The sequence below is a fragment of the Salvelinus sp. IW2-2015 genome, linkage group LG4q.2, assembly GCF_002910315.2.
Source record: "Salvelinus sp. IW2-2015 linkage group LG4q.2, ASM291031v2, whole genome shotgun sequence".
Lineage (NCBI taxonomy): Eukaryota > Metazoa > Chordata > Actinopteri > Salmoniformes > Salmonidae > Salvelinus > Salvelinus sp. IW2-2015.
The window spans coordinates 21,262,499-21,284,698 of NC_036843.1; the positions used below are offsets into that span (position 1 = coordinate 21,262,499).

General features: G+C 41.4%; 2 protein-coding genes across 9 annotated transcripts in view; both read right to left on the reverse strand.

Annotated features, from left to right (window-relative positions):
* Positions 1–1,389: 1,389 nt before the first annotated feature.
* Positions 1,390–5,808, reverse strand: LOC111963460 (cofilin-2). Its single transcript, XM_023986910.2, has 4 exons — positions 5,669–5,808; positions 3,267–3,574; positions 2,609–2,685; positions 1,390–2,211 (listed from the first exon to the last, which is right to left on the reverse strand). Exons 1-4 carry the CDS (start codon positions 5,669–5,671, stop codon positions 2,099–2,101), a joined length of 501 nt encoding a protein of 166 aa, XP_023842678.1. The 5' UTR covers positions 5,672–5,808; the 3' UTR covers positions 1,390–2,098.
* A 275-nt stretch (positions 5,809–6,083) lies between these two features.
* The window catches only part of LOC111963461 (bromodomain adjacent to zinc finger domain protein 1A), a 42,577-nt gene continuing 26,460 nt past the window's right edge, over positions 6,084–22,200 (reverse strand). For 5 of the 8 annotated variants that reach the window (XM_023986913.2, XM_023986915.2, XM_023986911.2 and 2 more), the window contains 8 exons: positions 19,345–19,416; positions 16,347–16,421; positions 15,955–16,202; positions 15,519–15,679; positions 10,044–10,378; positions 9,587–9,768; positions 7,180–7,267; positions 6,084–7,076 (listed from right to left, as the gene is read on the reverse strand). In XM_023986913.2, coding sequence (XP_023842681.1) covers positions 6,907–7,076; positions 7,180–7,267; positions 9,587–9,768; positions 10,044–10,378; positions 15,519–15,679; positions 15,955–16,202; positions 16,347–16,421; positions 19,345–19,416 — 1,331 coding nt within the window. In that variant the 3' untranslated portion in view covers positions 6,084–6,906. The remainder of the gene's footprint in view (positions 7,077–7,179; positions 7,268–9,586; positions 9,769–10,043; positions 10,379–15,518; positions 15,680–15,954; positions 16,203–16,346; positions 16,422–19,344; positions 19,417–22,200) is intronic. The other 3 variants (XM_023986914.2, XM_023986916.2, XM_070443424.1) reach the window with 3 other exon arrangements.

Consider the following 22,200-nt stretch of genomic DNA (forward strand, 5'->3'; position numbering starts at 1 on the left):
GGTTGCAAAGATGGGGAGAGGTCTGGCCGTAATAAAGAGATGCTCTGCTTTTTTGACACCACATTCCAAAAAGCAAGTTCTGCAGGCTCTAGTTTTGTCTAATCTTGATTATTGTCCAGTCGTGTAGTCCAGTGCGGCAAGGAAAGACCTAGTTAAGCTGCAGCTGGCCAAGAACAGAGCGGCACGTTTTGCTCTTAATTGTAATCAGAGGGCTGATATAAATACTATGCATGCCAGTCTTTCTTGGCTAAGAGTTGAGAGACTGACTGCATCACTTCATTTTATAAGAAACAATGTGTTGAAAATCCCAAATTGTTTGCTTAGTCAACTTACAGACAGCTCTGACACACACTTATCCCACCAGACATCTTTTCAGTCCCCAAATCCAGAACAAATTCAATAAAACGTACAGTATTATATAGAGCCCTTATTGCATGGAACTTCCTACCATCTCATATTGCTCTAATAAACAGCAAACCTGGGTTCAAAAAACAGATAAAACAACATCTCACAGCAAAACGCCTCTCCCCTATTTGACCTAGATAGTTTGTGTGTATGCATTGATATGTAGGCCACGTGTGCCTTTTCAAAAATGTATGTAGTTCTGTCCGTGAGCTGTTCTTGTCTAATGATGTTCTGTATTATGTTTCATATTTTGTGTGGACCCCAGGAAGAGTAGCTGCTGCTTTTGCAATAATAAAATACCAAATGCCTAGTTAAATAAAATAAAAACAGTTGACAGTACTCCAATTCACCATGACATACAGTATGATCGGTCATGAATGATTTACTGTACTCCTACAGAAATAGCCTTACTAACTTGGCTTCCCTCATAAGACTGTAGACATTACATATAAAAAGCATCAGAGAAACCACCTTACACAGAAATTATAGAACTGAAATGATTCCCTCTTCTACACAACAGAGAATGCTATCTATTCTAAACAATATATTTCTATCTGAATGTTCCGTAACATTGTACTGTTCTGAACTGAGCCAAGAAGATCGTCACCCACTGCATCCGGTTTAATTGAATAAAACATTAACCAATACAATGTAGCAAAACAGAGCATGTAGACCAGATCTTTTCTATTTCCTGTTAGAGGAAATCATTCACGTATCTCTTTATTGTTGCCCAGCCCTCCTGATGAACAGATGCACACAGACAGACAACACAGAACAAAAGACACTTCTTTCTGTAATCTGCCACAAGGTTTTATTGTAAAGTGGCAACCTCCTCACCCAATCTCAAAAACAATGTTCCACTTAAGGCTCCAAATGCACATATTGCCATCTGTATTGATATATTTGAAATATCTTTCTTTTAGTGTTAAAAAAACTCCCTCCTTTTTACTGTGGTGTCCTGTACATTCAAATGAAAGTAAGGCGGCAATTGAACAGTCAAATACTAATCTGTTCTTGTCCATATGCATAAAATGAATGAAAACTGGTAACATCTCTATCTAGTTAACATAAATACAGATATTCTTTAGTTATTCTTGACCTTTTTGCCTCAACTTTTGTAGTGTATAAACAAAGTGCTTAGTATATGCATAGTCTATTACGTGTTTTGCCATGTCAAATAACATATTGGATAAGATAGAACATTGGAAATAAATAAGTCAGTCATATGAAAACCTCATGAGTGCAAGATACCTGCTATTAGCTGTAACCTGGGCAGTGAATGACTGTCAAGGCATTATAGAAAGCATTCACATTTTCCTACGCTACTGAGCATTTAGTCATCATTGTTTAAGTGGCAAAGAACGCAAAAACAGTGCTAATCTTAATGTTTTGTTGTGGGAGTGTTATTAATCTCAGGTAGTGTGGCGTTGCTGTTCATATTTGAAAAACCTGTGATGTGTGATCATTTCTTGAAGGTTAAAAATAAAATTAAAAAAATACCAGTTTTTTTTTGAAGAAGTTGTCTGGCAAAATAACTTGTAGGCTTTTGCATATGTTAATGAGATCTCCTTCCATTGTGTGGAAAAAATATAGACCAAAAAAGCCTAAAGCTATTCCTTTAGACTCAAATGCTATAGATACAGCTGCTAAGATGAAAGCGTCTGGAATCCAGATGGCACGTAGTATTTTCCATTTACAATGGTAACCCTTCGAGTGATACCACCACGCTTCCTCCCAACTTGTCTGCCAGGGTGGCGCGGTCCTGGATGTCGTCTAATCCGTTCACTTGCCATTCGTGTTTGATACCTGAAAAACAAAGGGGAGTATATCAAGTTAATTCCCATCTGTTTTATACTGTTGTGTTGAATACTAAGGAAGCACTTTCAAAAATTGCAGGGGTGTCTGGGGGAATTTTGTTTGATCCCACACATTCTTCTCTAAACTTTCAATGGATCTATGGGGTAGAAATTAAATGGTATTTTGAAAAATTTGAAACGCCAACACCGACATTCATAACACTTTCATAGAACATGAATACGAAAATAAAATAACTTGTAGTTATTAATACTTGATAGTTTTGATAGCCTAGTTTTTACTATGCAAATTCTCTGCCATCACCTGAATAAATTACTGAACCACACGATCATTCAATATCAGGTCAAACATACAGGAATAGTGATTGTATATAGCATTTTTCACTTACCTGTGAACTTCTTTTTAATGGCATCTTTAGAGCTAGCATAGATCATCTTGCTTTTCAAGGGCGCACCCTCAGGTGCCCTGGAATGAGGGAAACACAATGACTTAATAAGCCTAGCTAATAACGGCTTTATTCCATAGTAATCCATACCACACGAATAAAAGCAGCAGCAGTGTTTCTGTTTCTCAAACTTTTTATAGCAGGGACCACCAAGCTATGGTCCTCCTGCACAACACTTAATAAGAATTGACTAATTCGGTGTCAGATCCCAGCGATTGAACCAATGGTTGACACAGCCACTGATCTACGTGTAACAGTATAACTTTAGTATGTCCCCTCGCCCCGACCTCGGGCGCGAACCAGGGACCCTCTGCACACATCAACAACTGACAGCCACGAAGCGTCGTTACCCATCGCTCCACAAAAGCCGCGGCCCTTGCAGAGCAAGGGGAAACCCTACTTCAAGTCTCAGAGCAAGTGACGTAACCGATTGAAACGCTATTAGCGCGTACCCGCTAACTAGCTAGCCATTTCACATCCGTTACATAGGGTGCCTACCAAATGACACCCCAGCCAAGCTAGGGAATATAGGCTTTTAAGAAACATTATTGACAACAGCTTTGCACCTTTCAAACTAACAAAGGGCAACGTACAAACTTACCAAAATATAAATACCAGGTCTTCTTTCTTGGATTCTTTTGTTTCGTATGTGGCATCGTATAAGCCGTATCTGCAATCGTTGAGCGGTAAAAGCTTGACGAAGCAGGCGTATGGGTCGTCCACCGACTCCCCAATGTCACCAACAAGGATCCACTTGCCCTCCTCTACGATGATCTTCTTCTTGTCATCGCTGAGACAAAACAGCACAGCCTTTTTACGCTTTTTTACATCTTCGGTAGAGGATGACTTCCTGACCTTCATGTCATTGAAGACCTTGATGACTTCATCGTTGACAGTGACACCTGAGGCCTGTGGAAAGAGGGGAGAATGATATACAAGGTTCATTCAAGGTGTGATTTAGAACTCAAATGTGAACCAGATGATATAGCAGCCTTGATTAGTGTTGTTGCCTCTTCAATAGCTAGTAAACACAGGGTACATGGCTGATAAAGACTGCAAAGACATCCTGTTTATTTATGACGTGGACATTGAATCTAGGCCTATAGCTAATAGCATGGATGGGAAATGCTTTCCTTCCTTTTTTCACACATACAGTATGTAGCTAACTACCAGTAGTCATGCAGACAGAATAACAAGTGACTGCAGCATTGATCATAGCCTTTCTTTCCTTTGACACTCACAATGAATCAACACCATTTCACTCTGACACTACCTACCGCCACACATGCCGAGTCATTTTGCATAGGCTGCAGGCCAAAGGCCGGCAGATGGCGTATTGACGGTTTCATTTTACCGCCCGAAAGCATTTTATGCAGCCGGCAATACACTCATATCCCTCTCGGACCGGTTCGCACCTAAAACATTCTCGATTTCAGGCTGCAAAGGCATAGATTTTATTTATTTTTTCACCTTTTTTATTTTGTCCTGGAGTAGATTTAAAAAACGGAAAATATGTGTACTTTCTCTATGAGACACAAATTTCCACCACAATGCTAAAGTGCTAATGCGCCTAGGAATGCTGGTCCTGGATGTTGCGAATCGCGTTCAGCCAATTAGCTTGCAGCAGTCCGTTAACTCTGGCTGAAAGCAGGGCGCAACATCAGGATGTAAACATTAGCATGGTGGTGGAAATGGTGTTTCATAAAGTACACATATTTAACAGTCTTCTCGCCAGTAAATGTAGTTAAGGAGGAATCGACGACTTTTCAGCCTGAATGGAGAACGTTTTAGGTACGAACCGGTCCACGGGGTTTAGGAGTGTATTACCGACTGCATACAAATGCGTTTGGATCAACAATATCGCCATCTCCCGGTCTATGGGCTACATAGGCTGCTATGTCAGTTGGCCAAAGTGTTCTCTCTATTAAAGATGACAATCGGACCAGAAAGCCAAGCTGTGGCAATATTAGGACATTCCAACAGTGGTGACTGCTGATTAGCCACCCTCAATATATCAAAAGAGTGCACGAAACTCGCTGACCAGTGACTAGTTAGTGACCACCACACTGTCAACCGTCAGTGAATGAGACAGGTAACTCGCTTGGTGTATAGCAACATGTGCATGTGTCAAGGCCCACGGTAGCCGATTAAACTCAACGAGTTGTGTTGAGGTGCGATCAGTATATGGGCAGACTGGAACTACGACGTCACAAGATGACGTTTTCAAAAACGACTGATTTGAGCACGCAAAGCATAGCCTGCAATTGCAGACTTGTCTTTTGGGTCTTGAAATAATTGTGTATGACTTCGGAGCTCCAGTGCGCACACACTAATCGCCACTCAACTATATTGTAAATAGTTGAGTTTAATTGGTTAGACCCACTACGGTAAACCAGTAGCTATGGGAACAATATTAGCTTGCAAATGCTTGCTAGTTTCCACTGTCAAACAAGCGTGGAAATCCGCATGGGCGTATTAGCTTGAGTGCAATCAAACAAAACAGGAGGCAGGCAAGACCATTACAAGTTGACGTTAGATAGTCCCAATCATTAAAGGTAGCTTGTCGTGTAGAAAACGTAATTGCTATCAGGTAGCTAGCTATGTTATTAGCTAGCAAGCCAACTTGGCTAAACTTTCAGATTATGAAGGTAACTGTCAGTAGTAGAGTGAGAAACGTTAGTTAGATAGCGGACTGCGCTATAATTAGGTTAAAATGGCCGCCTGATGATGCAGGCCCTGTAACAATCCTAAATTGGAACTGATTTTACAAACGAAATCACGTTTATAATATATATAGATTGAACAAACATTAACTATAGCTCACCACTGCGGAATGTCGAACTGTAACCAGCAATCAAAACGTTGGTGCGTAAGCAAGCCAGCCAATGTTACTGTCGAACACTGCCCAATGTTGCAACAAAGTTACAAAAAGTTAAAATCATCACTCAACTAGAAACTACCAGAGTAGTTTCAGCACTCAATTAGAAGAGTAAATTATCCTACCATGTTGTAAGATCGTCGGTCCCGTGAGATTTGTTATTATGTGGGGAAATCTTTAGGGGTAAATAGATATGGGAATGAACGTCCTGACCGGGTGGGACAAGGGGCGCGCGAGTATGAGCCGCGGCGGGCGGGATCAGCAATGGGATTCGAAGGGATAAGGGGAATTTGTCCTGTGACTTACGGTTGACAATAAAGCTAAATTGACTTGCGGACTTCTACACTCAACTCCGGCAAACCAACTTCCCCGCCAGAAAATTTAAGTTATTTCTCTAACCCTACCAAAAGATTGAGCCCATTTTATCTCAGTGAGGTGTAGAAAAAATATTAACCTAAAATATAGACGCCATTAATATATTCATGAACTTCATATTTATGCATCAGAGATTGGCAACACAAGTGAGAGCTGACCAAGAAATATTAAAACAGTGAATTTATTTTTACATATAGAAAATATACACGATAGCAAATACAAAAGCAGAGGTGAGAAAGTTAGGGGGACAAAACTCAGTATTTAAACTCTACCAAACAGTTTTCGATAGTTTGAACTAAAAACTATGCCAATAATTCTTTACAAAAACAAACATGTTCTATAAAAATATAATTTAAAGCAAGTTCTTAGCTTAACTAAAATAAATAACCAATGAATTATAAGAAATAAGGAACAGTAAATCAGATTCCAGTGTAGTGTTTCCCTGAAAGATGGGAACCTGAAACAGTCCATGCAAAATTTGTTTTTACTGTTCACTACTGTGAAACGAACAAATGCAAAACTGTCCATATTAAAGCTAATACTTAAGTCATCTAAATTAACTGAAATGGTTAAAGAAAAGTATGTGCACAAAGAAAAAGTCTAGAAATGGTCACAAGATACAAAATATAAAAATGCACTGTTAAAAAACACTTATTTCCAACCACAATTCGTTTTCCCTGAGTGAATACGAATAGAAAAGAGTAGTTTTCAAATATTCAGTGCAAATACTTTCACAGCGAGTTAGTTGTTCCTGCATTATCTTGAGGGAAGGATATTACACTGCACAATGCTTTGGGAATGTTCAGACTTTCCAATGAATGATGGTATTCACTAGAAAACAAATGGATGAAAACAAAAGCGAAACAGGAAGGGACTACCTGAATTTGTCCAATAAGAAACTTGTTTTTGTCGAAAAACATCCAGGTAAAAAACATTTTGCTACGGTGTGCATTAATGAATACGACCAAGTAGTTTCAGTCAGTCAGCTTTACATCCGGGACCGCTTCAGTGGAGTGGTCCGGTCCGCCAGCCCCAGGTTAGAGATCTCTGAGTTGAAGAAGGCTCGGAGCCTTGTTCCTGCTTTAGCTTCATTTGTGTGGTGAGGGTTGTATTGTAAACAGTTGGCGAACATGAGCTCCACGTCCTCAACGTACGCCGCTGTGAGAAAAAAATATATAAAAATGTCCCATCTGGTGAAGTACAGAAACATGACGACATAAACATGTTTTAGTTAACACAGAAAAGCAAAATCTCAACTTACTGGCTGTTTTATATGCACAGTTGTTAACCTTTTCTCGGATAGTGCTCAGTGCAATGGGCTTTTTGATAATGTCAAAGTAGTCTGGAACCTGCAGAAGTGAGGAGATAAAATCAAGTCATTTAAGAAAGACAAAACAATCTGCAAATCTCAAAGCAATTCAACAAGGTAGTATTGAGGTTGACTAGTGAAGTAGTTATAACCTCTACAGGATCGGTGTCTCCACGCGGGAGGGTTGAGCTAACGTGCGCTAATGTGATTAGCATGAGGTTGTAAGTAACAAGAACATTTCCCAGGACATAGACATATCTGATATGGGCAGAAAGCTTCAATTCTTGTTAATCTAACTGTACTGTCCGATTTACAGTAGCTATTACAGTGAAATAATACCATGCTATCGTTTGAGTGCAGTTATGAACTTAAATGTAATTAATAAACCAATTAGGCACATTGACAGACTTGATACAACATTTTGAACAGAAGTGCAATGGGTCATTGGATCAGTCAAAACTTTGACCATACACTGCCATCTAGTAGCCAAAATCTAAATTGTGCCTAAACTGGAATACTTTATAGCCTTTCTCTTGAATTTCAAAGATGGGGAAGAAAAATAAAAATGAACATGTTTTTTTCTTTGTATTATCTTTTACCAGATCTAATCTGTTATTCTCCTACATTAATTTCACATTTCCACAAACGTCAAACTGTTTTAAGGAATATGCATATCCTTGCTTCAGGTCCTGAGCTACAGCTACGGGTATGTCATCTTAAGCAAAAATTTGAAAAAAGGGTCCGATCCTTAAGAGGTTTTAAGTTGCATGGACTCACTGTGTGAATTAGTGTTCAACATGATTTTTGAATGACTACCTCATCTCTGTACCACACACATACAATTATCTGTAAGTAAGGTCCCTTAGTCGAGCAGTGAATTTCAAAAACAGATTCAACCACAAAGACCAGGGAGGTTTTCCAATGCCTCGCAAAAGGAGGGCACCTATTGGTAGATGGGTAAAAAAACACAAACAAAAACAGACTTTGAATATCCCCCTTTGAACATGGTGAAGTTATTAATTACCCTTTTGATTGTGTAGCCACACGGTCCCGTGTGGCTCAGTTGGTAGAGCATGGCGCTTGCAACGCCAGGGTTGTGGGTTCATTCCCCACGGGGGGACCAGGATGAATATGTATGAACTTTCCAATTTGTAAGTCGCTCTGGATAAGAGCGTCAGCTAAATGACTTAAATGTTATGTTAAATGTATCAATACACCCAGTCACTACAAAGATACAGGCGTCCTTCCTAACTCAGTTGCCGGAGAGGAAGGAAACCACTCAGGGGTTTCACCATGATGCCAAATGGTGACTATAAAACAGTTCAAGTTTAATGGCTGTGATAGGAGAAAACGGAGAATGGATCAACATTGTAGTTAATCCACAATACTAACCTAATTGACAGAGTGAAAAAGAGGAAGCCTGTACAAAATAAATATATTCCAAAACACGCATCCTTTTTGCAACAAGGCACTAAAGTAACACTGCAAAAAATGTCAAAGCAATTAATTTTATTCCTGAATACAAAGTGTTATGTATGGGGCAAATCCAACACAGATTACTAAGTACCACTCTCCATATTCTCCAGCATAGTGGTGGCTGCATCATGTTATGGGTATGCTTGTAATTGTTAAGGACTGGGGAGTTAAGGATAAAAAGAAATGGAATGGAGCTAAGTATAGGTAAAATCCTAGAGGAAAACTTGGTTCAGTCTGCTTTCCACCGGACACCTTTCAGCAGGACAATAACCTAACAAAGGCCAAAGTGGCTTACCAATAAGACAGTGAAGGTTCCTGAGTGGCAGAGTTACAGCTGACTTTAATCTACGGCAAGACCTGAAAATGGTTGTCTAGCAATGATCAACCACCAATTTGACAGAGCTTGCAGAATTTTGAAAATAATGGGTAAATGTTACACAATCCAGGTGTGGAAAGCTATTAGAGATTTACCCAGAAAGACAGCTGTAATCACTGCCAAATGTGCTTTTACAAAAGTATTTACTCAGAGGTGTGAATTCTTATGTAAATAAGATATTTCTGGATTTCATTTTCAATAAACGTGCAAACATTTCAAAAAACATGTTTTCACTTTATCATTATGTGGCAGATGGGTGAGAAACAAATACATTGAATCCATTTTGAATTCAGGCTGTAAAAACAAAATGTGGAAATAAATCAAGGGGTATATGCATACTTTCTGAAGGCACTGTATGTGTGTCACTAGTGACGTAGCTAGTTATGTAATAGTATAGGAAAACGTATTCATAGAAGTGCTTGCATGTGTGTGTGCTGTTTTTTTTATTTTAATGCATGCATGTCGCTCTGCGTGCCTCTCCTATCAGTCTTTCAAGTCATGTATTACCTGTGTCCTAGACACCAGTTTCATGAAGGGCCAGCTGTCTTCATGTCTGACTAGCTCTACAGTCAGCTGCTCGCAGGCAGACAGCTCATGGACTCCTTGGTTCCTCCCTGAGCTGCGGCGATTGGAAGAAGAACCTGAGACTGAGGGAGTCAGGACCAGCCTGGGTTTGTGGGAGACCTCTGCTGGAGAAACAGTGGAAGGAGAATATAAACGCAAAGATGAGCACAGTGAGTGAGAAAGCCCCAACTAGAGGGAAATTGTGTAATTGATACATGAGAAAATTAACATTCAACACTTCTATACAGACATACCTTTTTTTTTGCATTACATCTTCAGCAATGTAAAGACCCTGGCACATCATGTTGACACACTACTTTACAAGAACACAATTTTGTCTTTTTATCACCCAACACAACCCTCTTCCATCTCCTCCTCCCACTGTCTTAACTGGTCTTACCTGAGATTGGTCTTTTACGGGAGTCTGCCAGAGAGAGAGATGGAGCAGGCTGGCTGCCTGGCCTGCTAGAGGTACCGTTGGTTGCCAATATCTCATGACTGAGCCGGGAGCTGACTCTGCTGCCTGGCCGTGGTGGAGGTCTGCCGTTGGAGACTGGGGTGGGCTTCTTCCCTGAGGACCTGGAAGTGGCTCCCTTCCCAGTTGAGAGGGCCTGTTTGGGGGTGGTCTGCTGGCTCCGGGGGGTGGAATGACTTGAGTTGGTCCTGCTGTTCGACCGACTTCCTTTGGTAGTAGACACAGGAGGTTTCACAGCAGTCCGGACCTTTTTAGCGGCACTAAAGGAGAAGAGGGAGACAGAATTGTGGGAGAAAAACTTCAGATATCTGAATAAACTAAATGTGTTGGGTTGTTTCTATTGTTTTAAAGTATTCAATTTAATATAAACTACGGCTGTACAACAACAAAAAATCTTGGTTGACCGAGAGTCGTTTGTTCTTTCGACCAATCGATATAGACACCACCTATGCACTGAGCTTTTCTGATGCTTTAAGCGCACTGTTTGATGAAATAATGACACACACACATGGCTCAAAAGGAAACATAAAAAAGACAGCGAGTGTCTGGCACATGTGGTCTCGCCCCTCCCTGCTGCATCTGACAGGCAGCACAGCATGTGTTTATCGCGCCGTCCGTGCTGAAGCTGCAACATAATTACAGCCATTTAGATGGTTATTTCTGGACGGAAAAGTTCTGTTACCGAAATCCCTAATTTGTTTAGGAAAAACATTACCTATTCCCACAACTTTTGCTTGAAACGTGTGCATTGCATGCTCGTGACCAATAAGGCCTGACCTATAGCCTATCATAATCGCATCAATAAATTGGTTATAAACTCTATACGTGAAAGCAAAATGGATGCAGTGGACATGAAAAATAAACTCGAAACAGGGGAATGTTTACTGGTTTCTCAGGAGCAAGTCAGATCTGTGTAAGACATTTTACTTAGTGGTGGAAAGGAGGTTATAGGAGCAAGCGCTGCATGAGGATTATATGTGCCAAACAAGTGCTGTCTGATTACAATAAAAAATCAAATAAAAATTCAGACCATTTGGAACAGTGTAAACACAAAAATTACAAGTACCATAGAGTGTCCTAATTCTATTTTTTTATGAAGCCTTTATTACAGCAAAGACAAAAAAGCATTTATTGTTTAGGCTAATTATTCAAGGCTCCCTTTTATTACATTTTAAAATGAAAATGCTTGATTGCATTTCAAAGCATGTATGCTGCGTGATTACATGAAGGAATAATTGATAGATACAGTAGCCTATACTGAAATAGGCGTAAATTACAGTATTAAGTCTGAACCGGATGCGCTCTTAGGCCTACAGATTATAATTACACTGCTCAAAAAAATAAAGGGAACACTTAAACAACACAATGTAACTCCAAGTCAATCACACTTCTGTGAAATCAAACTGTCCACTTAGGAAGCAACACTGATTGACAATAAATTTCACATGCTGTTGTGCAAATGGAATAGACAAAAAGGTGGAAATTATAGGCAATTAGCAAGACACCCCCAAAAAAGGAGTGATTCTGCAGGTGGTGACCACAGACAACTTCTCAGTTCCTATGCTTCCTGGCTGATGTTTTGGTCACTTTTGAATGCTGGCGGTGCTCTCACTCTAGTGGTAGCATGAGACGGAGTCTACAACCCACACAAGTGGCTCAGGTAGTGGCAGTTGATCCAGGATGGCACATCAATGCGAGCTGTGGCAAAAAGGTTTGCTGTGTTCTGTCAGCGTAGTGTCCAGAGCATGGAGGCGCTACCAGGAGACAGGCCAGTACATCAGGAGACGTGGAGGAGGCCGTAGGAGGGCAACAACCCAGCAGCAGGACCGCTACCTCCGCCTTTGTGCAAGGAGGTGCACTGCCAGAGCCCTGCAAAATGACCTCCAGCAGGCCACAAATGTGCATGTGTCTGCTCAAACGGTCAGAAACAGACTCCATGAGGGTGGTATGAGGGCCCGACGTCCACAGGTGGGGGTTGTGCTTACAGCCCAGCACCGTGCAGGACGTTTGGCATTTGCCAGAGAACACCAAGATTGGCAAATTCGCCACTGGCGCCCTGTGCTCTTCACAGATGAAAGCAGGTTCACACTGAGCACATGAGCACATGTGACAGACGTGACAGAGTCTGGAGACGCCGTGGAGAACGTTCTGCTGCCTGCAACATCCTCCAGCATGACCGGTTGGCGGTGGGTCAGTCTGGTGTGGGTGGCATTTCTTTGTGGGGCCGCACAGGCCTCCATGTGCTCGCCAGAGGTAGCCTGACTGCCATTAGGTACCGAGATGAGATCCTCAGACCCTTTGTGAGACCATATGCTGACACATGCACATTTGTGGCCTGCTGGAGGTCATTTTGCAGGGCTCTGGCAGTGCACCTCCTTGCACAAAGGTGGAGGTAGCGGTCCTGCTGCTGGGTTGTTGCCCTCCTACGGCCTCCTCCACGTCTCCTGCATGTACTGGCCTGTCTCCTGGTAGCGCCTCCATGCTCTGGACACTACGCTGACAGACACAGCAAACCTTTTTGCCACAGCTCGCATTGATGTGCCATCCTGGATCAACTGCACTACCTGAGCCACTTGTGTGGGTTGTAGACTCCGTCTCATGCTACCACTAGAGTGAGAGCACCGRCAGCATTCAAAAGTGACCAAAACATCAGCCAGGAAGCATAGGAACTGAGAAGTTGTCTGTGGTCACCACCTGCAGAATTACTCCTTTTTTGGGGGTGTCTTGCTAATTACCTATAATTTCCACCTTTTGTCTATTCCATTTGCACAACAGCATGTGAAATTTATTGTCAATCAGTGTTGCTTCCTAAGTGGACAGTTTGATTTCATAGAAGTGTGATTGACTTGGAGTTACATTGTGTTGTTTAAGTGTTCCCTTTATTTTTTTGAGCAGTGTATTTTAATAACAATAAGGATATATATAAAAAAAAAAGGAGTATATAGGAGCAAGAGCTGCATGCATATTATTAATTATTATGTGCCGTTAGATGACAATATAATTTCTGACCACTTGGAACAGTGTAAACACTAAATCAATTATAATACCAGAGTTTAAATTATTATATATATTTTTAAAGCCTTTATTACAGCATAGCTAAGATATGACAAAACAGACAAATTTGTGAAATTGCTTTATCTGACATGTGGTTGTGAGGCTTGGTGCTCGCAGAATCAGTAGACTATTAAACAAACACAAAACAGGATACGCCTTATTTCTGTAGATACAGTTGAAGTCGGAAGTTTACATACACTTAGGGGTTGGAGTCATTAAAACTCGTTTTTCAACCACCCAACAAATTTCTTTTTAACAAACTATAGTTTTGGCAAGTCGGTTAGGACATCTACTTTGTGCATGACACAAGACATTTTTCCAACTATTGTTTACAGACAGATTATTTCACTGTATCACAATTCCAGTGGGTCAGAAGTTTACATACACTAAGTTGACTGTGCCTTTAAACAGCTTGGAAAATTCCAGAAAATGACATCATTCTGATAGGCTAATTGACATAATTTGAGTCATTTGGAGGTGTATTTGTGGATGTATTTCAAGGCCTACCTTCAAACACAGTGCCTCTTTGCTTGACATCATTGGAAAATCAGCAAAGATCTCAGATAAAAAAAAATTGTAGACCTCCACAAGTCTGGTTCATCCTTGGGAGCAATTTCCAAACGCCTGAAGGTACCACGTTCATCTGTACGAACAATAGTACGCAAGTATAAACACCATGGGACCACGCAGCCGCCATACCGCTCAGAAAGGAGATGCTTTCTGTCTCCAAGAGATGAACATACATTGGTGCGAAAAGTGCAAATCAATCCCAGAACAACAGCAAAGGGCCTTGTGAAGACGCTGGCGGAAACAGGTACAAAAGTATCTATATCCACAGTAAAACGAGTCCTATATCGACATAACCTGAAAGTCCGCTTAGCAAGGAAGAAGCCACTGCTCCAAAACCGCCATAAAAAAGCCAGACTATGGTTTGCAACTGCACATGGGGACAAAGATGGTACTTTTAGGAGAAATGTCCTCTAATCTGATGAAACAAAAATACAACTGTTTGGCCATAATGACCATCGTTATGTTTGGAGGAAAAAGGGGGATGCTTGCAAGCCGAAGAATACCATCCCAACCGTGAAGCACAAGGGTGGCAGCATCATGTTGTGGGGGTGCTTTGCTGCAGGAGGGACTGGTGCACTTCACAAAATAGAGGGCATAATGATGAGGGACAATAATGTGGATATTTTGAAGCAATATGTCAAGACATAAGTCAAGAAGTTAAAGCTTGGTCGCAAATGGGTCTTCCAAATGGACAATGACCCCAAGCATACTTCCAAAGTTGTGGCAAAATGGCTCAAGGACAAAAAAGTCAAGGAATTGGAGTGGCCATCACAAAGCCCTGACCTCAATCCTATAGAAAATGTGTGGGCAGAACTGAAAAAGCGTTTGCGAGCAAGAAGTCCTACAAACCTTACTCAGTTACACCAGCTCTGTCAGGAAGAATGGGCCAAATTCACCCAACTTATTGTGGGGAGCTTGTGGAAGGCTACCCGAAACATTTGACCCAAGTGAAACAATTTAAAGGCAATGCTACCAAATACTAATTGAGTGCATGTAAACTTCTGACCAATTGGGAATGTGATGAAAGAAATAAAAGCTGAAATAAACATTCTCCCTACTATTATTCTGACATTTCACATTCTGAAAATAAAGTGGTGATCCTAACTGGGAACTTTTACTAGGATTCAATGTCAGGAATTGTGAAAAACTGAGTTTAAATGTATTTGTCTAAGGTGTATGTAAACTTCAGACTTAAACTGTATATATGGCTTTATAAAGCCAGGCAAATTAAACAGTTAGGCTATTGGATTATATACCTAATTCAATTGGGGTTTCCTCTCCTAAATTTTCTTAGACAATTAAGGCAAGGCCCGTTTCCTCACTTCGTTGCTGCCACGCCGTATTGTTCTCAACACCGATACGCTGGTTAACTTCGCTATTATGCACATAGCAACATATAGGGAAAGGCACCAATTCAACGGCACACTGAAGATTACATTTCAGAACCGTGGACTGCGACCACCAACGCAGGAGAAAGCACATTTGTTATAGAATAAATATTATTTTTATTCGTGTTGCAGCATTGTTCTTATGTAATATCAACATATACAACTTCAGTAGCACGTCTCGGAGTGATGGACTGTGCCATCCCCACGGCGTCCACAATGGATTAGTTCACTGAGAAAGGCGCAAATTAGACAGGTGTTTTGTACCACAAAAATATATATAATTTGTGAATACTTGACTAAAGAAGTCTCGGTTCAACCAACAGCCTATGGACTAAACGGGGTCTGCCTACTTTCAACCCAATGAAGTACAGTGACGCTCAGAACACACCTCTTCTCCTCTGTCGTCTCCTCCCCAGAGTCTTCTTCCTCAGAGTCCTCCTCTTCCGCCAATTCCTCAGAGTCGACAGAGGACCGTTGGCGGGAGGGGAGGCGGTTGGCTCGCTGTTTGGGATGGCACTCAGGGCAGAACCAGTCCCCTTCTGGGACGGCCTGGAAACAACACAGAGCAAAGAAGAGGTTTAGATTACACCGGTACAGTAGACAGCAGAGTTACAGGCGACCGGGAACTACACTCTTTCAGCAGGTTACTTTTGAAGACAACAGGGTCCTCAAATGAACCTCAAAAAGGTTTCATACCAATTTTATTGATCGAGATCCAATTATTTTAGGGGTGGGCAGAGGGTACTTGCCCCGCCATTAAAATTGTAGGGGTTAACACATGGTATCCATAGGCCATGTGTGAAGAAAAGCATCATCCATCCTACCTTGAGTTTGGGGCGGACACAGTGGATGTGGTGTCCTCGGTCGCAGCAGTCACACAGCAGCATGTTCTCTGCATCTCCCTTCCTGCGACAGACCTTGCAGCGGGCGTTGAGCAGGGACTTGGCCCAAATGACACTGCGCTCCAGGGTGGAGAGGTGGAGGAAGACCTGGGACATGCTGGAACAACCCAGCAGAGACTCCCTCCAACGCTCCTGGACCGTCTTCACCACCCGACCACTGTCACTACCGTCTGGTCAGAGAGAGAAGAGACATACAGTCAGACATTATTACAGTAGTATTCACCACCAAGGGATGGGCATTTAAGATGTCACAATTTTTTTCAGATACCCAGATAGTCGAAATAGATGTGTTTAAAAGAAACAACTTTTCCTACTGCAATAATGTCTTGCTGCACTAGTTTCAGCACAGATGGTGGGGAGGGGCGCGAGATGAGCGGAGGCCAGTGTGTCTGACACGGAAGGAGAGAGAAAGTAGCCAAACCTATTTGCGCAAGTTAGACAAACTTGTTGCTGCGATAGGTTAAAAGAAGCTAGCTAACTACACTAGCCAGTTAAGTTAGCCAGCTATCAATGCTAATTAACTAAGGCTATTTTGCTACACTCCCCACATCCATTCATATTAAAAAAACAGCCTACCTGTTGGTTAATCATTGCAGCCTACTACTTCTCATTTAGCCAACTTAATTCTGTAATTTGTATTCCTTTTTGCATCGATTAGAAATCTCCCACTTCACTTGCTACACAAGGAGCCTCTGACAGTAGTGCTGCTTTGATCGTCCGACAAAAAGCTACACGCACGAAAAGTGTGTTGTCTATCATTACATCTTTCTTTATGGGGGCGCACTCAAAAAACCTGTCAACTCATTTTTATTAAAATGTCTAATGTCATGATCTATCCTTGTATGTAGCACTGTCATGTCGATAATTACATTTCTTAAAAATAGGCCTCTTATTAAAAAATTAAAAAAAGTATACTCTCGCAAGTAATCAAACACTAACGTCCATTTGGATATTCAAATATCCGTGCCTATCCCTAGAGCCGACCACCGTCCCTACCGTCTGAGGTTCAGAGAGAGAAGAGACAGACAGTCTGGAAGGCCCAGAAAATCCAGCCACCCAAGTCATAGACTGTCCTCTCTGCTTCCGCATGGCTAGCGGTACATCAAGTCTGACACCAAGAGAGTCCTGAACAGCTTCTATCCCCAAGCCATAAGACTGCTAAATAGCTACACTGACTGAGTTGATCCACCCTTGTATTTTATTGTTACACAGGACTCACGCTGCTGCTACTGTTTATCATATATTCTGATGCCTAGTCACCTTACCCCTATACATCTACCGCCAACACTCCAGTATCCCTGCATATAGCTTCTTACCTTCCCGGGTGTTTTTGTTCTACCTTGTTATTTTTAGTGCTACATTGATTACTACATTATTTGGTTTAGAGTTTGCTAGAAAGGCATTTCACTTTTCTTGTGCATGTGACAAAAAAAAAAAACTTGAAACATGTCACAGAATGCAACACTCCTCTCCATCATCTACAATATAAGCCAACAGTCCCACCACTGTCACCGCACTCAGAGGGGAAACAAACTGTCAGATCAATGGCAATCACTCACTAATTCCCTTAAAATACAGTGGGGAGAACAAGTATTTGATACACTGACAATTTTGCAGGTTTTCCTACTTACAAAGCATGTAGAGGTCTGTAATTTTTATCATAGGTACACTTCAACTGTGAGAGAAGGAATCTAAAACAAAAATCCAGAAAATCACATTGTATGATTTTTAATTAATTAATTTGCATTTTATTGCATGACATAAGTATTTGATACATCAGAAAAGCAGAACTGAATATTTGGTACAGAAACCTTAGTTTGCAATTACAGAGATCATACGTTTCCTGTAGTTCTTGACCAGGTTTGCACACACTGCAGCAGGGATTTTGGCCCACCTCCATCAGACCTTCTCCAGATCCTTCAGGTTTCGGGGCTGTCGCTGGGCAATACGGACTTTCGGCTCCCTCCAAAGATTTTCTATTGGGTTCAGGTCTGGAGACTGGCTAGGCCACTCAGGACCTTGAGATGCTTCTTACGGAGCCACTCCTTAGTTGCCTGGCTGTGTGTTTCGGGTCGTTGTCATGCTGGAAGACCCAGCCACGACCCATCTTCAATGCTCTTACTGAGGGAAGGAGGTTGTTGGTACGATCTCGCGATACATATGGCCCATCCATCCTCCCTTCAATGCGGTGCAGTCGTCCTGTCCCCTTTGCAGAAAAGCATCCCCAAAGAATGATGTTTCACCTCCATGCTTCACGGTTGGGATGGTGTTCTTGGGTTGTACTCATCCTTCTATTCCTCCAAACACGGCGAGTGGAGTTTAGAGCAAAAAGCTCTATTTTTGTCTCATCAGACCACATGACCTTCTCCCATTCCTCCTCTGGATCATCCAGATGGTCATTGGCGACAACTTCAGACGGGCCTGGACATGCGCTGGCTTGAGCAGGGGACCTTGCGTGCGCTGCAGGATTTATATCCATGACGGGCGTAGTTGTGTTACTAATGGTTTTCTTTGAGACTGTGGTCCCAGCTCTCTTCAGGTCATTGACCAGGTCCTGCCGTGTAGTCTCGGGCTGATCCCTCACATTCCTCATGATCATTGATGCCCCACGAGGTGAGATCTTGCATGGAGCCCAGACCGAGGGTGATTGACCGTCATCTTGAACTTCTTCCATTTTCTAATAATTGTGCAACAGTTGTGCCTTCTCACAAGCTGCTTGGCTATTGTCCTGTAGCCCATCCCAGCCTTGTACAGGGTCTACAATTTATCCCTGATGTCCTTACACAGCTCTCTGGTCTTGGCCTTGTGGAGAGGTTGGAGTCTGTTTGATTGAGTGTGTGGACAGGTGTCTTTTATACAGGTAACGGATCAAACAGGTGCAGTTAATACAGGTAATGAGTGGAGAACAGGAGGGCTTCTAAAGAAAACTAAGCAGGTTGTGAGAGCCGGAATTCTTACTGGTTGGTAGGTGATCAAATACTTATGTCATGCAATAAAATGCAAATTAATTACTTAAAAATCATACAATGTGATTTTCTGGATTTTTGTTTTAGATTCCGTCTCTCACAGTTGAAGTGTACCTATGATAAAAATGACAGACCTCTACATGCTTTGTAAGTAGGAAAACCTGCAAAATCGGCAGTGTATCAAATACTTGTTCTCCCCACTGTATATAATTAATTATTATCATCTAATTTCAGGTTACCTTTATTGGGGTACAACCAGTCTTTTGAGTGAGACCATCAAATCCGTTATGCTAGAGGAAAAAGTACAAGATTTAATTTTGCCTTTCTTGCTTCCTATCATCCTTACCTTCACTGTGTTGATCCTCATCTTTCTTCTCCTTCTTCTTTGCCTTCTGGTCCTTTTTAGAGTCTTCGTCACCTGTTGGAGGGGGAATAAGGTGAGGCACTGTTTTGCCATGACAGTCAAAAGATATCAATTTGTACGTCAAACATAATCAAAAGCGCTAAACCCTAAAAGATAATAAGCGTGAACTGTTCGAATGACAAGTTAAAAGTGTGAAAAATACAGTTCACAGCAGACATTAAATCACAGGTAGCACTCATTCCCTGTCTGGCTGGCAGATAAGGCCTGTTGAAAGTAGTGCTGAGAGATTAACCAAAATGTCTTATTTTTCAGTTTTTAAAACAACTGACTGACATCGATTCAATTATTTGAAATCAATTTTTTTCCCCTGTGAGCTCAATGAGCGCATTCTCTAAAGATGAATCAGATCCAGCCTGTGCAATGGAAACTACAACTCCCTTCTACAACAGGCCAATATTCTTAATTTTATGCGCTAAACTACCTACAATGACCATAAGCCATTGTGCATCTACTTGTCCGGTCTGTTTCTTTTATGCCTGGTATGGAAGAGGAAGAAGAATTCGTGATCGTGAGGGGATATAGAGAGCAGCTGTTGCTTGGCGAGGTATCTCTCCCTGAAAATACATGATGTAAGTGACTGATAGTTGGCATTCAGCAGTCATAAAAGTATGCCTTATTTATTACTTTGAAGAACTACAAAATAGTGATTTTGTCAGACAGCATAGGAAGCAGATCTATAGAGTTGACTAGTAATTAAATAAAGTCAAATAAAAGAAATGTAACACAAAATATTTTAAAGTAATGCGAATAAATGGTTAATCGGTGATAAGCAGTAATGGGCAGTCACTACCATCACAGGACTTGTATTAATTGTTTTATTGTTACAGAATTCAACTCAAACAATCAAAATCAGTGATTATTTAAATAAAATCGAGCTGACCTCAAGTAAGCACTAACTACTCAGCCCTAGTTAAAATATGCTCAGATAAAGGCCTCTGACCATGTTCCCTCCAATTTTTTTTGTCACGGAGCAAATTTCAGGGCTGCTGAGTGCAGACTTGAACGTTGTGAAAATTCTGTCCAACTTCCAGCGTGCGTTTACTTTGAACACTGAGGCTGTCCCCACTTTTAGTTAGTTATAACAGTGGCCAAGTTGGCTACTGTGGCTATTTGATCATAATGTAGGCCTACCAGAGTGGCCTACCATCAAAAACAATGGAGAAAATGCCTTCCATAACATTTTAACATGGAAATAGATGTTCTATCATTCAGGCTACAGTAGCAGCCAATGTGAAGTGCTCAATGTAGGTCAACATTCCATGTAGGTCAACCATCCTGTTTATCCACTTGTCTTTCAGATAGACGTGACTGAAAATGTGGTTGTGTTTGACGCAAGAAACGACTTCACAAAATTAAAAAACGCACTATTATTCCCATACCATTATTACAAAGAAGCAGACAAATTATGCTACCCTCTGCTGACTTAGCTTATTCAAGCCTGTTTCAAAATACAACACTGTCCCTTTAAGATTTAAAAAAAAATAATAAAAATAAAACAATTCTTTCCCTGACTCACTTTTCAAAGATGCCTAGAAACGTACACATTTTGTGCTCTTGTAGGAAGCAATCCCTCCCCTATTCCTGACAACAAATGATCTATAACTTGGCTAATAACTCACTAACTAGCAAAGGATATGAACAAAATGGGCACACGTGGCTACATGCAGCCTCCGCTTTGATCTCAAAACAAGCGCATCTACTCACGACCGCTCATGCTGTAAACAGTCCAGTTCAAAGTAAATGGCACAGATCCATATGGCAATGGTCTATTTGCATATAGGCCTACTGCAGGTCTGATAGTTTATGCGACACTGGTCTATATAAAGTACAGGCTGAGTCATGTGTGTCATTGCAATAGAATCCTACTCTGATGCATTCTGCCTACAACAAAATACATTTTAAATAATTTGCTTTTTATTTTACTGGGTGGATGGTGCCTGGATATGATGGTCAGCCTTAGTGGAGGGAGAGCGCAGCAGACTGAGGGTCTGCTTCTCAACATCACTCCACTATCCCTTTCCTCCACTGACCAAAAAACAGACACCATCTTCCAGCTGATGGTGAAACTCGAGTCGCACCACATTATTTCTGCCTCATGCACAAATTCATGTTGTTACTCCTATGAACAGACAAAGTGAAATATTGACGTTAAAAAAATACCCAAGCCTATCGATACAACCCGCCAACCCTGATGTCCTAGCCGTGTCTGAATCCTGGCTAAAGAAGGCCACCAAAAATTCTGACATTTCCATCCCAAACTACAACATTTTCCAACAAGATAGAACTGCCAGGGGGAGGACTTGCAATCTACTGCAGAGATAGCCTGCAGAGTTCTGTCATACTATCCTAGTCTGTGCCCAAACAATTCAAGCTTCTACTTTTAAAAATCCAGCTTTCCAGAAACAAGTCTCTCACCGTTGCCACTTGTTATAGTGCCATTATAGTGCTAAGCCATTTTCCATGATGGCTTAGCAGTTCAGACGTCATTTCTGTTTCGTATTGTCGTGTCCTGTATATATATATATATTTACACCTTTCTTCGCATATCTTTTATATATTTTATTATCCAAGAACTCAACTACAAAAGCTTTCCTGCAAAAGCTTTCCTGCAACCCGCTTCACCAATTACAAAAAAGTATTATTTACCTCAAATCTGAAAATCCACCGTGGAAGCTAGCCAGGGGCTAATTCAGAAGCTAGCCAGAAAGCTAACCAGAAGCTATCCGATAGCTAGCCAGAAGCTAATCTGTAGCTGCCCAGAAATTAGCCGGTTTGCTG